General features: G+C 42.9%; 2 protein-coding genes across 11 annotated transcripts in view; one reads left to right on the top strand and one right to left on the bottom strand.

Moving 5' to 3' along the window:
- The window catches only part of UROC1 (urocanate hydratase 1), a 41,823-nt gene extending 29,601 nt beyond the window's left edge, over positions 1–12,222 (bottom strand). The window contains exons 1-4 of one of the 10 annotated variants that reach the window (XM_063411353.1): positions 11,280–12,101; positions 10,962–11,143; positions 9,393–9,520; positions 2,574–2,704 (exon numbers count right to left, since the gene is read on the bottom strand). In XM_063411353.1, the coding sequence (XP_063267423.1) occupies positions 2,574–2,704; positions 9,393–9,518 (257 nt within the window). In that variant the 5' untranslated portion in view covers positions 9,519–9,520; positions 10,962–11,143; positions 11,280–12,101. The other 9 variants (XM_063411354.1, XM_063411352.1, XM_063411358.1 and 6 more) reach the window with 9 other exon arrangements.
- Positions 12,223–12,255: 33 nt separating this feature from the next.
- Positions 12,256–19,023, top strand: part of LOC134557966 (netrin-4-like) — a 48,155-nt gene continuing 41,387 nt past the window's right edge. Inside the window, exon 1 of the mRNA XM_063411362.1 lies at positions 12,256–12,920. Coding sequence (XP_063267432.1) covers positions 12,854–12,920 — 67 coding nt within the window. The 5' untranslated portion in view covers positions 12,256–12,853. The remainder of the gene's footprint in view (positions 12,921–19,023) is intronic.

The following is a 19,023-nucleotide window of genomic DNA, read 5'->3' as shown; positions in this document are numbered from 1 at the left end:
CACAAGAGCAACCAGAACATCACACCCCACTGGAATATATCTGCATGCCAGGGATACTCAGACTTGTCAGAGCTGCAGGTTTTCATTCAAGGGGGGAAGAGCAAAGAAAAAAGCACACAGATCTGAAACTATATATGTACCTCAACAAGCAGATCAGGTTTTAACTGTTATCAGAACTAAGCAAAACCAAGAAATTGCATTCAGCTTATCACCTGCTGAATTATTTCATCACAATTGATAAATATGGTGGCCAAGAACACTCATTGCTTTTTAACTGCATTTTTTTTATTCAGGAGGTAGTGGAATTGGTCTCTGCATCAGTTTCCAGGCCTAGCAGCCAAGTCCTGCCATGCCAAGGAAAGCAGCATCCCTGGCAGTTGTCCTCAGACTCATCCACCCCTGCTATTTAAGATCATACCTAAGAAAAAAACACTCTGCTTGAGTTTCAGAGTCCAAGAGACTCTCAAAACCTGAACTAGTTAGGAGAAATATGGGCCTTTTGACAAAGATCCACTTCATGCAAGCTGAGAGGTGAGGTATGGGAAACACAAAGTTATCTCAGCTCAGGTTGCACAGCACTCATGTCCTTAATGCCACCTGCTGTGATTATCTCATTGCTATCTTCTCCTCCACTATCTGTTTGTGTATCAAATTGTTCTGAAACTTCTACTCTGGCATTTGTAGCGTAGCTGTTTAGAGCAGGAGCAGCTTCTTTGCTGTGTCTGCTCAGGTTTTAGTACGATTGTGCTGAGGCCTCTGAGGTATGACACCCAAAGGAAGTAGATCCACTTATCAAGAGTTTTACTCCTTCCTTTTCCATCAGCAACACCACCATTACAATGCTGAAAATTCCTGAACAGAGATGGGATCTCTTGGCATGGTTTCTAAATGATCTTCTTTTTATTGGACCACAGATCTTCAGTGGCTGGACACTTACTTTGTGCAGGTAAAGTGACACTGAAAAGCTCAGGCTAAAGAGTGCCAATGACAAAACAAAACAAAACAAAACCAAAACCAAAAAACACACCACCAAAATTGGACATCCACTGTCCAGCTCATGAGCCAAGATCTGGAATTCGTAGTCCACAGATTCAGCAAATGGGCTCCTCCCATGATCCCATGCACTTTATTCTGGCTTCTTACATCAGGATACTAAAACAAATGCCTTGTAGTCATTGCCAAACCAGGAGGGAAAGCCTTTGAGTCTTTCCATAATACTGTTTTTATTAGGGATTTCTGCTGTTCTAAACTTGATAAAAGTGCATTTCTGTGGAATCATACCAATTCCTCAAGAGGAGATATTTACACATAATATTGCTCAGAACATAAGAAACCAAACATCCAGGTATCAGCTCCGTGCTCTGGCATAGGAATATTACTTAAATTGAGCTATGGTCCTTGGGACATAAAAAACAAAAATCAGATACTTTAAGACTACAGAGATAAAAGGCATTTTCTCATGGTGGGACTGCAATAAACTATTAGCAAATGATCAGTGAAATGGTCACAAAATAAAAAATACTTGAACCTATCAAAGAATCACTGATGCCAGTGATGGAAGCAAGCTGCTGGACTGTCTCATCCAAACCTGCTTGGAAGGTGTCATCATCTGTAGTTTAGTACAGGGTCCTCTGAAGGGCAGCTCTGCAAAATCTTTCAGATAGTCTGCCACTTGTCCACTCCTTAGCTAAATTTGGCAAGATCTGGCCCCAGGCTAATATGAACAGCACAGAAACATGGTTGTCTGTGGAAATCAGAGGGCTTTCTATTGCTTTATTCAGATTTCTGTATGGACATTAACCAGGCCCCTGCTGATGCAAAAAGGAATCAATCAGTCTAAAAAAAGCAGCTAGCCCCTGGCAGCCCTCACTAAATCTGTTCTGCTTCACAAACATTAGCCCCAGCAGCCCTAGAATGAAGTGATGGTCCAAGACCAACAGGCACAGCTTATTACACACTCAGGGTCACATAAAGGTTCCAATGGAAAAAATGCACTGCCTTACTTTTAAAGCCCAGAAAGTTTCTTCTGCTCTGAGAGCACAGATAACCCAACCAGCTACTCACCTGGTCTTACTTCTTGGTTCAGTTGGGACTTGACTTGCAGCAGCTCAGAACTATTGCAAGTTTTCTGCCAAGGTTGTCATTGGAGGTCTCTGAGTCATGGCTGGCCCCTGGAAACTAAGCCCTGCCATGGGGCAGAGCTTTTGGGATCCCCATGTGTGGCAAAGCTGGCATTGCCACACACACAGCCTGGCTCAGTCCCTCCCTGTGTTGACTGAGCTTTCCACCAGCGAGACTGCCCAGCCCCACCACAGCCTATCCAGAAGGGAGCAAACTGCTTCCCTCCCAGTCCCATGGAGCATCCCAAAACATGCAGAAGCCCTCCCTGGAAACGAAATCACTGCAATACACAGAAAATCCATATTAGCAGATTATGAGCTTCATTACTATCCTATGACAACTACAATAGGTAAATTAGGATGCAGCAATGCCACTCTTTAAAGGTCAGCTCCACAGATGAAACCTGGCAAGCAAATGGCAGCTGAATACAATGTGAACTATCCAGTCCTCACCTCATCTCGATATCTGGGCAGAATCTGTACATATAGATGTGGCCATACAGCCTGAGTTCTTCAGCAAATTCCAGCACCAGCTTCTTTTGGATTTCAGGTGGGAAATAACGCAAGGCATTGCGCAGAGCCAGCTGCCAAAAAACACAAAAAAAAATAAACAAGAGAGTAAAAACGAGGTACAAGAGAAATGGAGGTAAGTGGGTGGCCCTGAACTTTAGCCAGACTCAGCTGGAAGCCTGCCTAAGCTGTTACAAAGACAATGCAATTCAAAAGGCCAAGCTCACACCAGGGGAGCTTTGTGCCTGCTTCCCTATTGAAGTTTTTCTACCTGCATCTTTCCTTGGAGGCTCAATTGGGGTAAATATGTAATCATCCCCTTCCCACCTGCCTCTCCTAATTCTGCATGGAGAGACCTTGGAGATTTGGGAAGCTCAGTCTTATCAATATCAGACATGGACAAATTCTCTCTCACAGTGCTGGCACTGAACTAATGAGGAAATGTTGTTCAGAAATCCTTAAAACTAAGGATTAAAACTAACCCTTAAAACTAAGTCCCTAAACTCCAAGATGCTGAAGTTCCTACTCTACTTTCCATTCAAAAAGGGACTTTAGCCCAGAGTTATGTGACATACTCCCAGATGAAGATGTTCATGGCCTAAGTGTTTTTGTAGATTCTCTCCATTTAGCATCCTAATGTATTGCAGAGGGTGTTGGGTTACATTATTTTTTGATGTTACATGTATCACTTCCAAATTAGCTGAAGTGATTATTAGGCACTCCACTAAATTCTGCAGATGATACTATGTGGCTTACACTCCCTATTGCCTTCAAAGACGTTAGCCATGGTTTGCAAAGTACAATATGTCCTTTTGGATGAAAGAATCCATAAGTAAATCACTATCTTTAGTAACAGCCTGTTAAGGCATGTCTCTGTATTCTGTGTTTCATTTGATTAAAACCATAATGAGAAAAAAGGTTTTGTCATCTTTAAATAGCCAGTTTCTTGCAAAGATCTTATCAGTTCCCTGGCAAATGGCAACATCATCCAAAGAACTTTTAGATGAAAAGATTCATAAATCATATGGGATTTCATATCTTCCTTTGGCTGATTTATAATGGCTGTGGAAAGGATAGAAAGGGATCAAGTTTACTTCCAAATCTGATAACAGCTCAGTTTTTGAGAGGGCTGAGTGGAGAGTTTGTGACATCTGCCATTGGCACTTCAGTTGTGGAAGCAAGTGTCTCCTGGAGGGGATGAAGGGTGGGCTGTAGTGCAGATATCCAGAGCAAAGGCATCTAGAAACATCCAGGGTAATTGTTATCCCCAGCCACCACTGGTAACCAGTGCTGAAAAGCTCCAACAAAATCCCAGCTCAGCAACAAAACTCCTCATTCAACCTGTCCATGGTCTGGCTCTGACGGTCGGAGCTCTCCAGCCTCTTCATCTGAGCACTCTGGTCTCACATCCCTTAGAGTACACTAAAGAAACAATAAATCTTAAATGCCTCGTACTGAGAGAAGTTTTTGTTGCCACACTTGCTCCTGAGCAGGCATACAAGTCCAAGATCAGTGAGGCTGTGCTGATTTACACCACCTGAGGATCAGACCAGTACAATCCTACAAATTAGAAATTGCCAGTCCACACAGAGAATTACAAGGGGGAAAACTCATTTACCAGATGAGAAAATGCAAGTTCCATCTTCTAATACCACTTTATTCTTCTGTTAGATAAGCAGTCATTTTTCAAGGACATGTTATTAATAAACACAAACTCCCCACCTATATTCACACAATGGCAAAGTACATAGGGATTTATTTCCAAAGTCAGTCTCAGAGGTGAGCAGCCAGCACAGGGGATTCTAGATATGAGAAATTTCTAAAGCAAAAATAAAATCACCTGCACCCCTAAAACCAACAAAATCAAGAGGCAAACACTGGTATTTTGCCTTTTAGAACTACAGAGAACTATAAAGCTTCCATTGTGGTAAGGATCACCCAGAGTCTTTGATCAATATATTATTTGTATTTAAATGAAACTGATGGGCAATTATTTTTCTTCACCATTTAATTCAAGCAAGAAAATCCTGGTTTGATTTTCAAATAAATTCACGTAGACTGAGCCTCTATCCTATTAATGTTACACATTATCAGAAGCCTGAATTTTGATGATGCAAACATTAATGAAACATGAACTTGAATGTTACATGAAATGTGGCAAAGACACCTTGCACAGACAATAGAGATCTTATAAAAGATTAAGACCATGGCTTGTTTAGCTGAATGGAATAAAGGTGATATTTGATGCTGCCTCACTGCAGGATAAATATCAAAACAGGAAGAAGCTTCAGGGAAATGCTGGAAAAAGGAATAAATAGCTGTGAGTTACCTGTAAAAAATGTAGTTTTGAAATGAGAAGAATTTAAATGTAAGAGATGGTGAAACAAACAATCTCTCAATAAAAGAACCAGGGTGCTCAAAATTGCTTAGCTGAAGCCTGACTGCTTTATGAAAGGGCAATGGCCATGTGCATTGGGAAAAATTTTACATATTCATTATTGAGTCAGTAACTGAATAACCTGAGAAATACACTCAAGGAGAAAATTCAAATAGGCTGATCATTACACTTTTATGGGAAGACAATATATTTCATTAAAGCACCATAAAAAACATTATCCCAGCCTTTTAGAAGGATTGATTTACCTCTGACCCATTGTATTCCAAATATTTTTTTTTGTATTTGATATTTAGGTGTTCTTCCTTTTCATAACTTCCATTGACAGAAGCTTAAGTTGTACATGCTCAGTACTGCTGAAAAAGCAGGTCCAGAGTTCACTGGTGTCTTAAAAATATTGTTTGCAGTTATAATCCTGAGTTTCATAGGCTGTTTTAAAAAATGACCTGCTCTGAATTTGCTGAGTTACCAATTTAATTCAACTCTGCGCAATGTAAGCAAATGAAAAGTCTTCCTCTTAAATCTGCCAGCTGGGTCCAACATTTGGGTCTTGTGTTTAAGCTCTAATCACTATCAGGATACCCTTTTTTTTGATACTCCCTAGAATTTTAATATCATCATGGGATTCTGGTGCTATTTAATCGAGATTTAGACCTCTCAACATCCTCAAAATATAATCAAGAGAGCCTATGAAATCCAGTCAATCAGCTGTAAACTTCTTTGCTGGGGGTTCTCTTGAGAAATCAAGTCAAGCAGCCTGTTTGTTAATTGGTGTTTGTTGAAGAGCCAGAAGGAAGCCTCTTCAGGAGGAATGTCATTCATTTCCATTTTCTGAAATGGATCATCAGGCCCTACAGTTTAAGACCCTTGAGACACTCAAGCATTAAGGGTTGCAGTCTCCCCGTTTACTGAGGGAAAGGGAGGCACAAGGAGAGGAAGTGACTGGTTTAACTCTACAATTTCATGCTCAGTTCTGCTCTTTTTCCAGTGGAGATGGTGCTGCACTCCCACTTGTCATCTTCTGCCTGATGACACCCAGACCCAGGATCTTTGGTGGCACTATTCCCTAAGCAATAAGCAAGATTGTTTCATTTCTTACTCTGCCTGATAGGTCCCAGTTTCAAACAGCTCAGCTGGGAAGTAAACTCTGAGATTTCGTACTGGCCATTGCTATAAATGGGTTATGAGCTGTGAAAGTTTAACCAAGTTTTTTATCACCCAAATGTCCCAAACAGGAGCTAATGTGTCAACCTTCCCAAACCATATACAAACTTGTTAAAGTAGCCTCATTTCTGGATGTGCAAAGAAATCATAAAGGTCAAATGTTCCATTTCTTCACCAGAAAGCTCGGCTGAAGACCAGCTTCAGGTGTTGAATGAGTTTTCAGGCTCTGGTTTTCAGCTCTTCATCCCAAGATGTCCCCAAGCAGGAGGTCCCAGATGCTCCCTAAGGAATAGGGAGCCAAGCAGAGCTGGCACAGCCAGGGCAGGCACCTCACCCAGCAGGCCCCAGCCTTGTGCTCCCTGAAGAGGACAGCAGGGCAGCCCAGGGATGGCAGCCAGGTTCCACCAGGAGTCCTGGTCATCAGGCAAGACCAGGCTGACCCACAGGTCCAGAACCAAGCTGGAAGTGCAAGTCAGGACCCGATCTGGTGATGGTTACCATGGAGAGATAGAGCACAGAAATCCTCAGGGAGGTTCAGGGTGGGATATCAGCCCACAGGTGGGAGAGCAGACCCACGAGGTCCATGGCTGAGTACAGGGGCACCCTGAGCACAACCAAAGACATTGCCAGCATAGCTGAGATTGAAACCATTTACGCCATTTAGGCCTCAGCCTAAATAGAGCCCCTAAGGCTATGGGCAGAGGTGTGGGAGGAGATCTCATGAGAGGCTCATTGGGGTCATCTAGGCCCATTACTGACCTCAGTGCCCCCCTGGCCCAGACACACAAGAAACTGCAATCAGAAGAGAGAGGATCCTGCTGGGTAGCAGCAGGACTCTAACATGATTTGGCTCTACGATCCATAAGGGAATTGCTATCTGGATAAAGCCATACCATTATTTTTTTTTATCCTGAACAACATGGAGAAGTGCCCTTTCTTTCCAAGTTGCTCCAGCTTTTTTGGAATGTCAGTGAGTACAGAGCATTGTACAGCAGTGAGTACAGAGCAACCTCCTTTTTCTGTAAAGCACACACCACACCTAGATTTTAAGAGTGCTTTCTTTGAGGCACATTTGCATTAAGATACAGATGCTGAGAAACAGAAAGCTAGGGTTTCCTGAGCTGTGGAGGGAAAGAGAGAGGATGTGGCTGTTTCAGGCCTCAGGCAAAGAATGCTGAAGGAAGAGAATTCAGGAAACATATAATCAGAATCAGTTCTGAGATATGGCTCAATTTATCCAAGAAGATTAAAGTTGGTATGATAGGAAGAATTAGATACTTCTTCAGCAAGTCCCAAAACACACAGTTCTTTATAAATCTCACTTATAGGATTTCTATTATAACCACAAAAGGAGGCTCAAGAAAATAAAACATTGGCAGTGGTAAGGTTTATTATTGTAACAAGAACTAAAACTGGAATGAAGGCATATGAAAAGAGGGACAAATCTAGAGGAAATCAGCAGAGCATTATTAACTTCACTTCTGTCAAAGCTTCCTCTGAATTTTTCAATTAGAAAGTGAACATGAAGCCATACATAGACAAGTCTCATAACATGCTCAGCATTACACACTGTCAACAACATCTGGAAGCCTGTCCCAAGACTTAAAAAAACCTTATAGACAGAAAGTCTTTCGTCTACGTGATTTTCTAAGCATGGAGCACCTCTTAAAAAAAGAGATTTGACCTTTCAGATATGAAACAAATACCAGCTGAGCCTCTAATTCTCTTAAGAGTTTATGGTGGAGGACTAACCATGAAGGCAATCATAAAGGAAGCCTTAAAATATCCAATAGTCTAATGAAATACCCAACTAGCATGACTTCTTATCACATGCGGTAGGTAAAATGGAGAGATGAGAGATAGATGTTACACAGTCAGCTGGGGGCAGAAAATCAGTCTACTGCTCCAAACCTTAAAGGAGGCAGGGAACTATTCCAGTTTCTATATAGGGAGTGAAGACCTTGTCATTGCCTACCCCTCCACAGGTTAGAGAACGAGGTTTGGCATCCTCTTGAGAGACACCATCTCCTCTCTTGAAACATGGACTCCTTCCTGCTGTATCAGACTTCTGGGGAAAAGTGATTTGGGAAAGGCAAGAAATAAAACAGAGATGACTGGCGATGTTCTGACATGCAGTGAAACTCACTCTCCACTCCTTTATCTTCACAGCCATCACCACAGCCCTTCTCCACACTTAGTAACCACATTTCCATGGGTCTGAGCTGTCCCAGGCACAGACAGGATGCCTCAGACATGAATGCTCCTGACATTGAAGTAAATCCTCTTTGGATATCTCACAGCTGTTCCTCTTTCCACCCTTTGACTAGACTCTCCTCTGTTTGTGGAAGTGACTTTGAAAGAATTTGACTGCTGATGCCAGTGGGGAACTCCCACGAAGGCAAGGAAGTTGTGTGCAAGTTGTTCTTGGGGAAGAAACTTCTGTGTTCTGACCAGAATGTCTCAGTATAAGTGGTGTTACATGTGATGAAGCACAGACTTCCTAACTAAGGAACCCACCTTATCCTCTTCCACACAAATTGCTAAGGATCTCCACCCACTGAGCATTGTTTTCTGCTGCTGATTTTTTCAGTCTTGAACATGAAATAATGCAACGATTACTCTGGTGTGTACAAAGATTATTTAAACAAAAAGAGACAGAAAAATAACTACGCAACCAAAGACAAATAATTAACTCAACTCTCTACAAACTCAGCTAAATTACATGCCCAGACTACTGTCTAAAATAAGTAATCTTTGGATTTTTTATGCAAATATACAGATGTGGAGCTGCTACCATGATGTTGATTCATCACCTTTGATGTTTATTGCATTGGAGGGGTTAGCTTTCACTCCCGTACATACGCAGGGGTTTTGCAACAGCATTCTGAATTTCACCTCTGAGAAACAATGCTGGATTGACAGCATTGAAGTCTAATGCTTCTTGTTTAGCCATTAAAGTCATGGAAGGTGTTGTACAGAAAATCTCCCTCATATCAACCCAGTTATTCTGGAGGAGGAAGAAAGGAAGCGAACAGAAGAGCGTCCAGTCCTTTGTCCCATTACAGAGTGAATTATAGCACCAAGGAAATACATTTGACACAAAGTCAGCTTCCCATTCAGCAAAGCATTTGAGACAATCAGGTTTGCTGCCCCAAGCTGCCTTTATCTTAAAGGAAATGAGGCCCTGTGAAACCCCATGTTACCTTTTTCTCCCGAGCAGTGAGATTGGGTGTTCTCACGGGTGCATGGGGTATTCCATTTCTCCGACCTTTGTTTTCAGGCAGAGGGTTTAGAGGAAGGCCACGACAGATTTCCTTCAGGCTGGTCATAGCTGCTGAGGAAATAGGAGGAGGAAAGGCAAGGCAAACTGGAGAGGTACAAGGAAAGGGAGGTACAAGGAAGGGTGCAGGAAAGCAAGATGCTGCAGGATTCACCACCACTCCAGGGTGACCTCCAAGAGTACAGACTGTCCTCTGGCTTTTGCAACCAGGGCTGTGAGGCAGAGAGGGCAGGTGGCACAGGTGACACACCTCCTCACTCTGTGCCATGCCATTGGCTCTTCCCTCCTCCCCCAAAATGAATGATTCACAGTTTGGCCGATTATTCTCTGGATGCTTTGTCAACTGGTGCTGTGCTAAGTCACTAGAGAGAATTCAGTCACCTTCCAAATAAGCTGATGTGCCCAATGTCCGAGTGAGAGTCCTGGTCTGGAACAGGAATATTGACTGAGACATCAAGAATTGTACATTTGTGTTATTATAGCTGAGGAATAATGAAAGTTAAGGATTATTCACATCACTGTTCATACACACTGTTCATTTAAGAGTGGTATTCTCTGTTTGACACCCCTTGGTATGGGCAAAATCAGATCTCATCAATTCATCTTCTAGACAACAGCAGTGGTCATCATAACAGCAAAATTTCTCCCTTAGGTGTTAGCTCCTCTCAGCTCACAGGCATGAATGGATTTTCACAGCATTGAACTGGAAATGTATTCATTAGCATTAGAAGTGGATTTCTCAAGACAGGCAATAATTGGGAGGAATAATGAAGGCTTTCAGACCTATGTCACTTTTATACCCTACAGTCAACAACAACTAGAAAGTCTTGTACTGCCATCCAGGAATCATAGGTAAATGAATAGGTATTTAACTTTGATTTGCCACTTAACAGTGCAACATGAACTTTGCTCTCCATTCTGGCTTGTTATTTAAATTATACAGAAGCTCCCTGACCTTTATTACATCCATTGAACTACAAGTGCCACATTTTAAACCTGGTGAAATTAACTGGGTAAAGTATTTCAGTTAAAATTGAGCCTAAAACCTGCAAATGAAAAAATACAGCATTTCCCCACAAAGGCAGCAATCAACAAGCAGTGACAACAAAGCACAATTATTAAATGACAGGCTCTCATTAATGTCAGATCTGCTTTAGCTCTAGGACATCATGCACATCCCCAGCTTCCAGTGAAGATGCTCAAGTTGAAAGAACTCAGAGCATCCCAGGGGAGCTGAACACACAGCAGACTCAGACCCTCTGAAGGATAATGTCATTTACAGCAGGAGAATTTTGTTTTGTAATTATACAGTATTTTAACTGCTTTCAAACAAAAGGCAAAGACAAAAAAGAAGACAGAAAAGCCTTTATATTTAAAAGTTTTCTATTGAGTTTTCATATTAAAAATATTTTAAAAATAAAGGAAGATTAAAGTCAGAAAATTCTACCACAAGATCTAGCCAGATAACCCTGCCTTGCATAAACATACCCACCCCAAAGGGAAATAAATCTTTCCTTGTTCTTCTTTGTACGACCTACATTCTTCAAATCCCTTTAAGGTCTGATCCTGCACACACAGGGGCACAAGAATAACCTTGCCTGCGTTTGCACTCCCATCAGATCTGCTTCCTCCATGACATCAACAGAAGTTAATGGCGTTATAGCGGTGAGAAACCTGAAGAAAGAGAGAAAGAGAACGTGAGGAACTCGCACCCTGAATCAGGTTGTTTTTCTAGGGCTGGACACTTTCACCCCCTGATTGCCACGTGCTGGAGTGTGTCCGTGTCCCTGGTTTGTGCCAGTTACCGGACCCGGTTCAGGGGTTGTGCCAGCGCAGACATCCCAGCAGTGCCGGGCGGGCACCAGTCCTCGCTGCCCGGCTGCTCCCAGCCCCTGCCCGTGGCTGTGGAGTGCCTCGGGAGCGGTGCCCGGGGGTGCCGGGGCAGGTGTCATGTGCGGGCCGGGCGGGCAGAGGGTGCTGCAGGGACAGACGGACGGGACGCGCCCCCGCCTGCGCGCACACGGACACGCACAGGGACACGCACAGGGACACGCACAGGGACACGCACAGGGACACGCACGCACAGCCAGCCCGGCTGCGGGAGGAGAGGATGCGCCTGGAAAACAGCGCCCGCAGCTGAGCCCAGCCAGGACGAGCGCAGCCGAGAGGAGCTGCGGAACCGAACTTAAAAAAAAAAAAAAAAAAAAAAAAAAAGGCACATATAAGGCCCAGGAAAGGGATCACATGTTTTAATAATCCCTTTTGCAGCTAGACAGGACCAGAGAGGTGAACTGAGGAGAAGTGCCCGGTTAGGACGGAGAGATGTGCTAGATAGAGGTTGAAGGGAGCAGAGACAAAACTTGCAGATAACTAACCCGCCCTCCGGAGGGCAGGACCCCCACCCCTGAGCCCCGCTGTAGCAGGAGGGAGAAAGAATTTTCCAGCCCCTCTCCCTTTCCCCGCGCTGGTGTGGGCTCTGGGCACTGCACCTCCATCCCGGGAGCGCAGCCCTGCCGGGATCCCCGTGTCCAGGAGCCGCTCCAGCAGCACGGCCGGGGATTGCCCGGGCACCGGCCCCGCAGAGCTGGCGCTGCGTTTGTTTTCCACTCCCCTGGCGCTCGCTGTGTGAAGCAAATCCCTTGGAGGTGGGGGAGAAGCGGCTTCCGTGACAGCGGAAGGAGGAGGGAAATAAAATAAAACAAAACAAAACAAAATAAAAAGAGCCAAGAAAGCACTTGCTTCTCATCATCTCTCAGGGACCAAAGCCAGCTCTTCTCTTCTTATGACCCCATGCTGCAGGGAGCCCAGGGAGAGAAGGTACCGGGGGGCGCCTCCTAACAAAGCAGGGTCCAGGCTGCCCGGAGCCCCCGGCCGCCCCGGGGAGCAGCAGGCTGCGGGCCGTGCGACCGGGTAGGGAGGGCTGCCAGGGCGGACCCGGGCACAGCCGAGCCGAAGCTCCACCAAGAGCAAGGAGCAGAAAGGAAAGTTTCGAAATAGCATCCGAACGAGCGCCAAGGACCGGAGCGAGCGGAGCTCCCCGCCTCGCATCAGCCCCCGATGGTGCATCCGAGGGGCTGCGTCAGAGATGTGAGCGTCCCCTGCCCGCTGCATGGAGAGGGGTGAAGGCGCAGAAACCCCTCGTTATTTATTTATTTATTGGAAGCAATGTATGGGTGACACCCAGAAGGCATCTGAGCCTGAAAAAAACCTAACCACCCCTGGACCCAAACGAGAACAAGAAGAATGAGACAGCAGCCTTGACCCTACACTGAGAGGAAGGTGAGCAGAAAGAAAGAAAACACAGAAAAGCCATGCAAGCACCAAACCTGTAGATTACTGCAGGTCTTTTTTGCTTCACTGAGGACAAATATTTTACTGACAGCCATGCAGCATAAAGGCATCATGCTGATTGTGTTCTTGGAATATTTTATTTCTGGACATGGGGAAGCAGGTAAGCAAAATAAATCAATATTGCCATTCTGAAACAATTTATCCTAAATTTAGCAAGGAGAAAGGTGATAGAAATCAGGTCTGTTTGTGAAAAATAAATTGTGTCAACATCTTTATTTTAGGTTGATTTTTACAAGGAATCTGTTTTAGCAATATATACAAATGCTTGTTATTCTCTGCAATACCCAACTTTATAGTTCAGTCTCCTTCCAAAGACTTATCATAGGATGTACAGGTTCATACACTCTTAAAAAAGGAGTGTGTCATTTTTGAAAACAAAAGAAAAGAAAAGTAAGAGAGACAAAAAGAGGTAGATGTAGTGAGATATGCTGGATGTTTGTTTTGAGGATGAAACACTGCCTTCCTAGGCAGGACAAGAATGAAATGACAACATCCTTGGAAAGCACCAGTGTAGGAATCTGAATTATTCTCTGTTAACTTAATATTGCATCATTAAAAATCAGAGACACTTTTTAGGAAATCTTAACTAAATAGTTAACATGCAGAGGACAGGATTAAATTAACATTAGAAAAAATGGATTAAAACAGAAAGAGAAACTGATTAGTTGTGTGTATACATGTGGGTATACAAATGAACATATATAGGAATGATACAGCTGTAATGGTATTTACATGGGGTTCTAAAAATACCTGGATTATGATGAAGACAAATTCCTTAAAGGAAAGGAAGCAAAGCATTGGATTTCTGTCCTTTCTGCTGTGGTTTAATACATCTTTAAGTTCAAAAAGGGTTAATTACAAGAATCAGGTCAGAAAAAATAAAAATAATTATTGATGGAAAAACAGTTCCTCCTTGGTGACTTTTCCTTTGAGATACTGTCTTGGAATCTCTCCTCCTGTACAGGAAAGCATTTCAATGGTTTAAATTTCACCTGTGTGCTCAGATTATTAGGACAGGAACAACACTCTTCATGTAGTGGTTTGAAAACAACTGAAGGGCTCAGCTGTCCTGCAAGTTCCAGTGAAGGCAGAGGTAGTTCAAGTGGATTCAGCTCAGATTATTCCCTAGCCAGAACTCCTCTGATAACAGACAGCATATTTCCATGACCACAAGAGTTATTTTCTTAAAAACTGAAAACAGCTCATAAATTTACCGTCCTGTCATATTACCCGGTAACTCATTTGGGGAAAAGGCTGTCTGTCACAACGTGACAGGGAATGAGGGGAGGAAGTACATGTGCCTTAATTCTCTTAGTGTCTTATTCTGGGCATTCTCTAGTTCCCCAGGCTAGGATGTAGGCTCCCTGTAGGACACATATGTCGACAGGCAGCACAGAAAGGTTGCAGAGATCTCTTGTGAAGTTGCTGACACTCTTGCAGAAGGCAGTCTGTTACAAACTAGCCTAAATGTGCTCTGCTTCCAATTCACTAAGAGAAAATGAATCTTCAAGGAAACACAGCTCCCAGCTGGTTGCTTAGAAAGTGAATTTGCAGAGAGGAGTGTGTTCTGCTTGGAGCTAAACTCACTGAAATTAGTAGTGTAGGACATATTGAATAGCAGCAAAATAATTGGATATTGAAGGTCATGCTTCTAAGGATTCAATGTCCCTTTAAATAAATATTTGGTGTTCGAATAAAAGGTTGCACAAACTATCAGCCTGTGAAAGCACAAGGGTTGCCTGTTAATTTTTGATTCTTTATTTAGAGCTGAGACATGTACAGAGAAGTATGTTTTTGGCATGCTTCATTAGCCTATGGGGAGTACAAGGCACATAATATTTGTGGGGAGTCCAATATTTGCCTTCTGTCACCTCTGTGCAGAGAAGACTGTCTGGGTTGTCAAGATTGACTCCTTAGACCTTTAAACATAATGAGAAAAAAAATCCAAACAAAAAACCCCACCAAACAAACACCTTACTTACTAGGCTGGAGCAGTCAGCTTGGGTTTATACTGTAAGATGTGACACTTGGACAATCCTTTCCCTTGTCTTATGCAGGTGGAGGGCATTATTCCCCTCAAATCAGCTATGCAGTGATCTGAAAACTCCTGCATAAGGGACACTTAGTGGACCTGACAACAGCTTGGGCTCTTCCTTCAGCCCCAAGCCTCCCCATGGCAGGAGCCCTGGGGAGCAGCACCTGGGCCAGCTCTCATCCCACTGGCAGCCCTGAAAAAGGTGGGATGTGGTCAAAAATGGCCACTTCTACCATCAGGCTTAATATCAGTTGCAGGGCCTGGTTATTAGCAGGGCTTGGTTCTATCTGGTCTGAGGTTGTTCAGCTCATCTGCCAGTGAAGCTGCAGGTGCTGGAGCCCACTGCTGCTCCAGGAAGGATGTGGACAGGCAGACTGCAGCTGGACACGATGGAAGAGGGCCCCAGCCTGGGATCTTATTTCTCTGTCCTCGAGTCATGGAGGCAGCTTGGTTTCACAGCACATTCTGAATGCTACCTCTAAGGTATTTTGAGAGCAGGCTCATTAGCTCCAGTTATCAGAACTATTTTAGTGCAGAAATACACCAGGCTTCTCATAAGGGGATGAAGACCTGCCAAACTTACTGTGTGTTGGCCCCAGGCAACCCAAAGGGTTGTACAGCTGTTGAAACCAGTGTTAAAGGGTAAAATTCTAGGTCTGACTAAGAAAAACTTGAGCAACTTAAGTCCCCAGGGTGGTTAGATTTAGAATAGTATTTATAAGGTCTTGGTTATTAAGAAAAAAAGTTGAACAAATATAAAACAAGTGAACTCCAGGTTGGACTTACATGTTGAAATTGCTCCATTAAACACACAGCAGAAGATGCTCTTTCTGAGATATGTGAAATTTACTGTCCTGACTCACTGTGGGAGATCTGAACACACAAAATCATAAATCTGTATATGGAAAAGAAATAAAAATTCCAATTCAAACCACTCAGAAAATATTGGGCATCTTTCCAGTCGTATCAGCAGGCTTTGGATGAGTTGCCACATGACCTTCCTTCTGTTGAGTATCCAATGGAGGATGAAAACAAATGAAGAAAAAAATAATTGAACCTGTTTTTAGTTAATGTCTACAATGTTTTAGTGCATTACAAGACCGTGAAATAAGAGGTCTCTGTTTGAAATGGTGTCCCAGGAATATCCACAGTATGACCTCCCTTGAACTGTATGATTCCCTAATCATCAGATAACACCATTGTTACAACACGTGCTGGGCATGTGCCATTGACCTGCCACTTTGTGGCACAGCTCTGAGGGACCACAAAAGAAACAAATAAATTAATCATACCATTTATGGAGCCAAGCCACCCTCCATGGAGTAAAAGCTAATCAACCTCATAATAACATGCAGTGCCCATGTGTAATCAAACCATTTAATTCTCTGAGTTATTCAGTGAACCCTCCTGGCATTGGGGTAAGTTGTCTGTTCGCCTGGCTGCTGTTTCTCTCCTGCAGCAGTCTCCTCTTGCTGTCCAGACTCAACATTTCGTGTTGTTTCCACAGAACCAGTGAGTGATGGACAGGCTGCACTATCCTGTGGCCAAACAATGTTCTGCCAATTGATTTCTTTAAATACAAAGCTTTTAATCGACTGCAGATTTTGTTTTCCAATCTCTCTCCTTCTCTCAAACTCCCTTCTGCTAATCTGCACTTTGTTCTTCTCCTATTTTCCTAATGACACAGCAGTTCAGACAGGAACTGTTTATTGATGTTGCTGCATTAGCAGGCAGAGCAGATAAACCTTCTTGTGACTGCTGTTCAGGAGAAACAACATCTTTCTTTCTGTCAAGGCTCAGAAAAAAAATGCTAAAAATTCAATAGAAAGCTAATAGCCCATTTATGGGAAATACAAAAAGCAGCCATTCCCTTTAGAAAATTTTTCCTTTTCTGCTTTCTCACATTCTTGTCTGCAAAGCTCCCCCTTATGCAACTTCCTTAATTTAGAACTCCAACATCCCGTTTCTTCTTTGAAAGCTTTAGTGGTGTAATCCATCAATAGAGATGGACTTTAATTACATGGTATATTTGTACATAATCATCCATAATCCAACCTCATTTGTAACATGGATCCATTCTAATCAAAACTAAGTAACCTGACTCTTAGTCAGAACTAATGCTTGTTCAAAGCTCAGTTGTAAGACCAGTCCCACTAAAATTCTCTGGAGGCAAAGATGATACCTTTGTGCAGCACTGAGCAAAATCAGTTAATATTGAATCTACTTTAAACACAGAAATTGCCTTCCTTATTTCCAGCATTTTTTACCAAGCAGTTGGACATGAACCTAAATATACATTCTTGAGGTGTGCACTTGTAGCTCATTATATCTTTGCTTACTTGTGGTGGTGCTGAGAATCCCCAGCTCAGCTGAAGGTGGGGAGCAGAAAACAGAACCAACAGAGCCAAAAATCCCCATCTTCATTCCTCTCCAGATAGGTCTGCAGCTCCTCATGGCTGTGCTGGCACAGGGAGTGGTGGTGGGACTGGGGAGGGGCACTTCCATTCCTTTGATCCAAGGACTGTTAGGTGCACTTGTAATCCAGGCACTGCTGTGCACTGAGCTCTGCCAGGCTCCTGGGACTGACCTCACTGTGCTACTAAAGAAAATCATTGCCAGCCAGCACATCTCACACTACCCTGGAGGTGGCTTCCACCTGTTTCTAAGAGCAGACAGGAGCCTTTGTGGATGATCTCCATCCTTGCTCTCTGAAGTTTTAGACTCCCTTACATTGTATGTAAGCTAAAATGGCCCAAACCATTGGTCAATGGGATTCCGTGGACATGCAATAACTATTTTGCATCCTAACCCTGGAATGCAAAATGCATGAGGTGTTTTCCGAAACAATGTTTGTGTCTGACCTTTCTTTCCTGGCCTGTGCAGAGATATCACTGAGGAACTAAGGACAGAATCAACTCAGAAGCAAAACTGTGCAAGCGGGATGCATTTTTTACTTTAAATTTTCTGTTAAGAAAGAGGAATGTCCATTTCACTGGACAACATTTACAATCTGAGTGTTTTCATAAGGCTGATTTAGAGGCCCCTTTCTTTGACCTAACTTGATTTTTAAACCAATTTTACCTAAGGAAAGGCTGAATATAAATGGAGTAGGGGTTTTAAAAATTGACCTAGAATGTTGAACTTATAGCTGACTTTTGAACTTCTCCTAGACTACATAGGGTTTATGGTCATCCTATGTTTCACTGGAAGGGTCATTTCCTGTAGGATCTGAATCCAGTCATCTGACATGGGACCTCTTGGATTAGATTTATGACCTTGCAAGGTCAGTGTTTAACTCCTTCTAGAGTGTTAAGTTGCAAAGAGAACACCTTATGTCATTAGAAGTGCAGTTTTCTCTAGCACAGTAATAAGGTTTTGGAATCACCTTTAATTTCAGTTCACAAGACACTACTGATTTTCAAACAACATTAAGACTTTGTAGTTATCCCTACCTTTTCTTAATTTAGAAATAAGTAAATACATACATTGAAGATACCAAAAATTTGTCAGTATTTGCAAACTTGGCAAACAGAATGTAATCACCTACCTCCATGTCAAGGTATTTAAAGAAAAGAGAGACTTGATTTTCAGCTTTGCTACAAATTAATAACTCTACCTGATCTTATTAAAAGCAGTAGAAACTCAACACTCAGCTATAGAAATACAGGCTTTCTTTATGTGTTCTTATGTGTAATTAGTGGCTGTTACGCATTAGGCAGGAATCATCTCTTTTCTTAATGTATCCACAGTGTCCAGTCCCGTTTGACTTTGCTTTCTGATTACCATGAAAATAAAGACATTGAACAGATTCACTCCTTCAATATGGAGCTTTACTAGAGTAGAAGTAAAAAGCACAAGATTTCTCCAGTTAACCATAAAATTCATTGGACTGGCACAATTGCATTTTCAACAGAAATCAAAGTTAAGCAGCATAAGCACGAGTTTTTCTAAATATCAGTTTCTGAGTCAGGCACCAAACACAAGGACTAGATTTATTGAGACACTATCGCAAAACTTTGTGTGAAAAGATGAAGCAGCTGTCCTTTGAAGGTGTCCTCTTACATGTCGGTCCCCAAATGAGGACTCCAAACATTTGTGTTGTCACCTGGGTCACACCACGAGAACTACTGGAGAAATTCTACTTGTTGTGTTTCTTTTCCCTGTCCTT

This window comes from Prinia subflava, chromosome 14, assembly GCF_021018805.1.
Source record: "Prinia subflava isolate CZ2003 ecotype Zambia chromosome 14, Cam_Psub_1.2, whole genome shotgun sequence".
NCBI lineage: Eukaryota > Metazoa > Chordata > Aves > Passeriformes > Cisticolidae > Prinia > Prinia subflava.
This window is presented reverse-complemented; position numbering and strand designations above follow the sequence as displayed.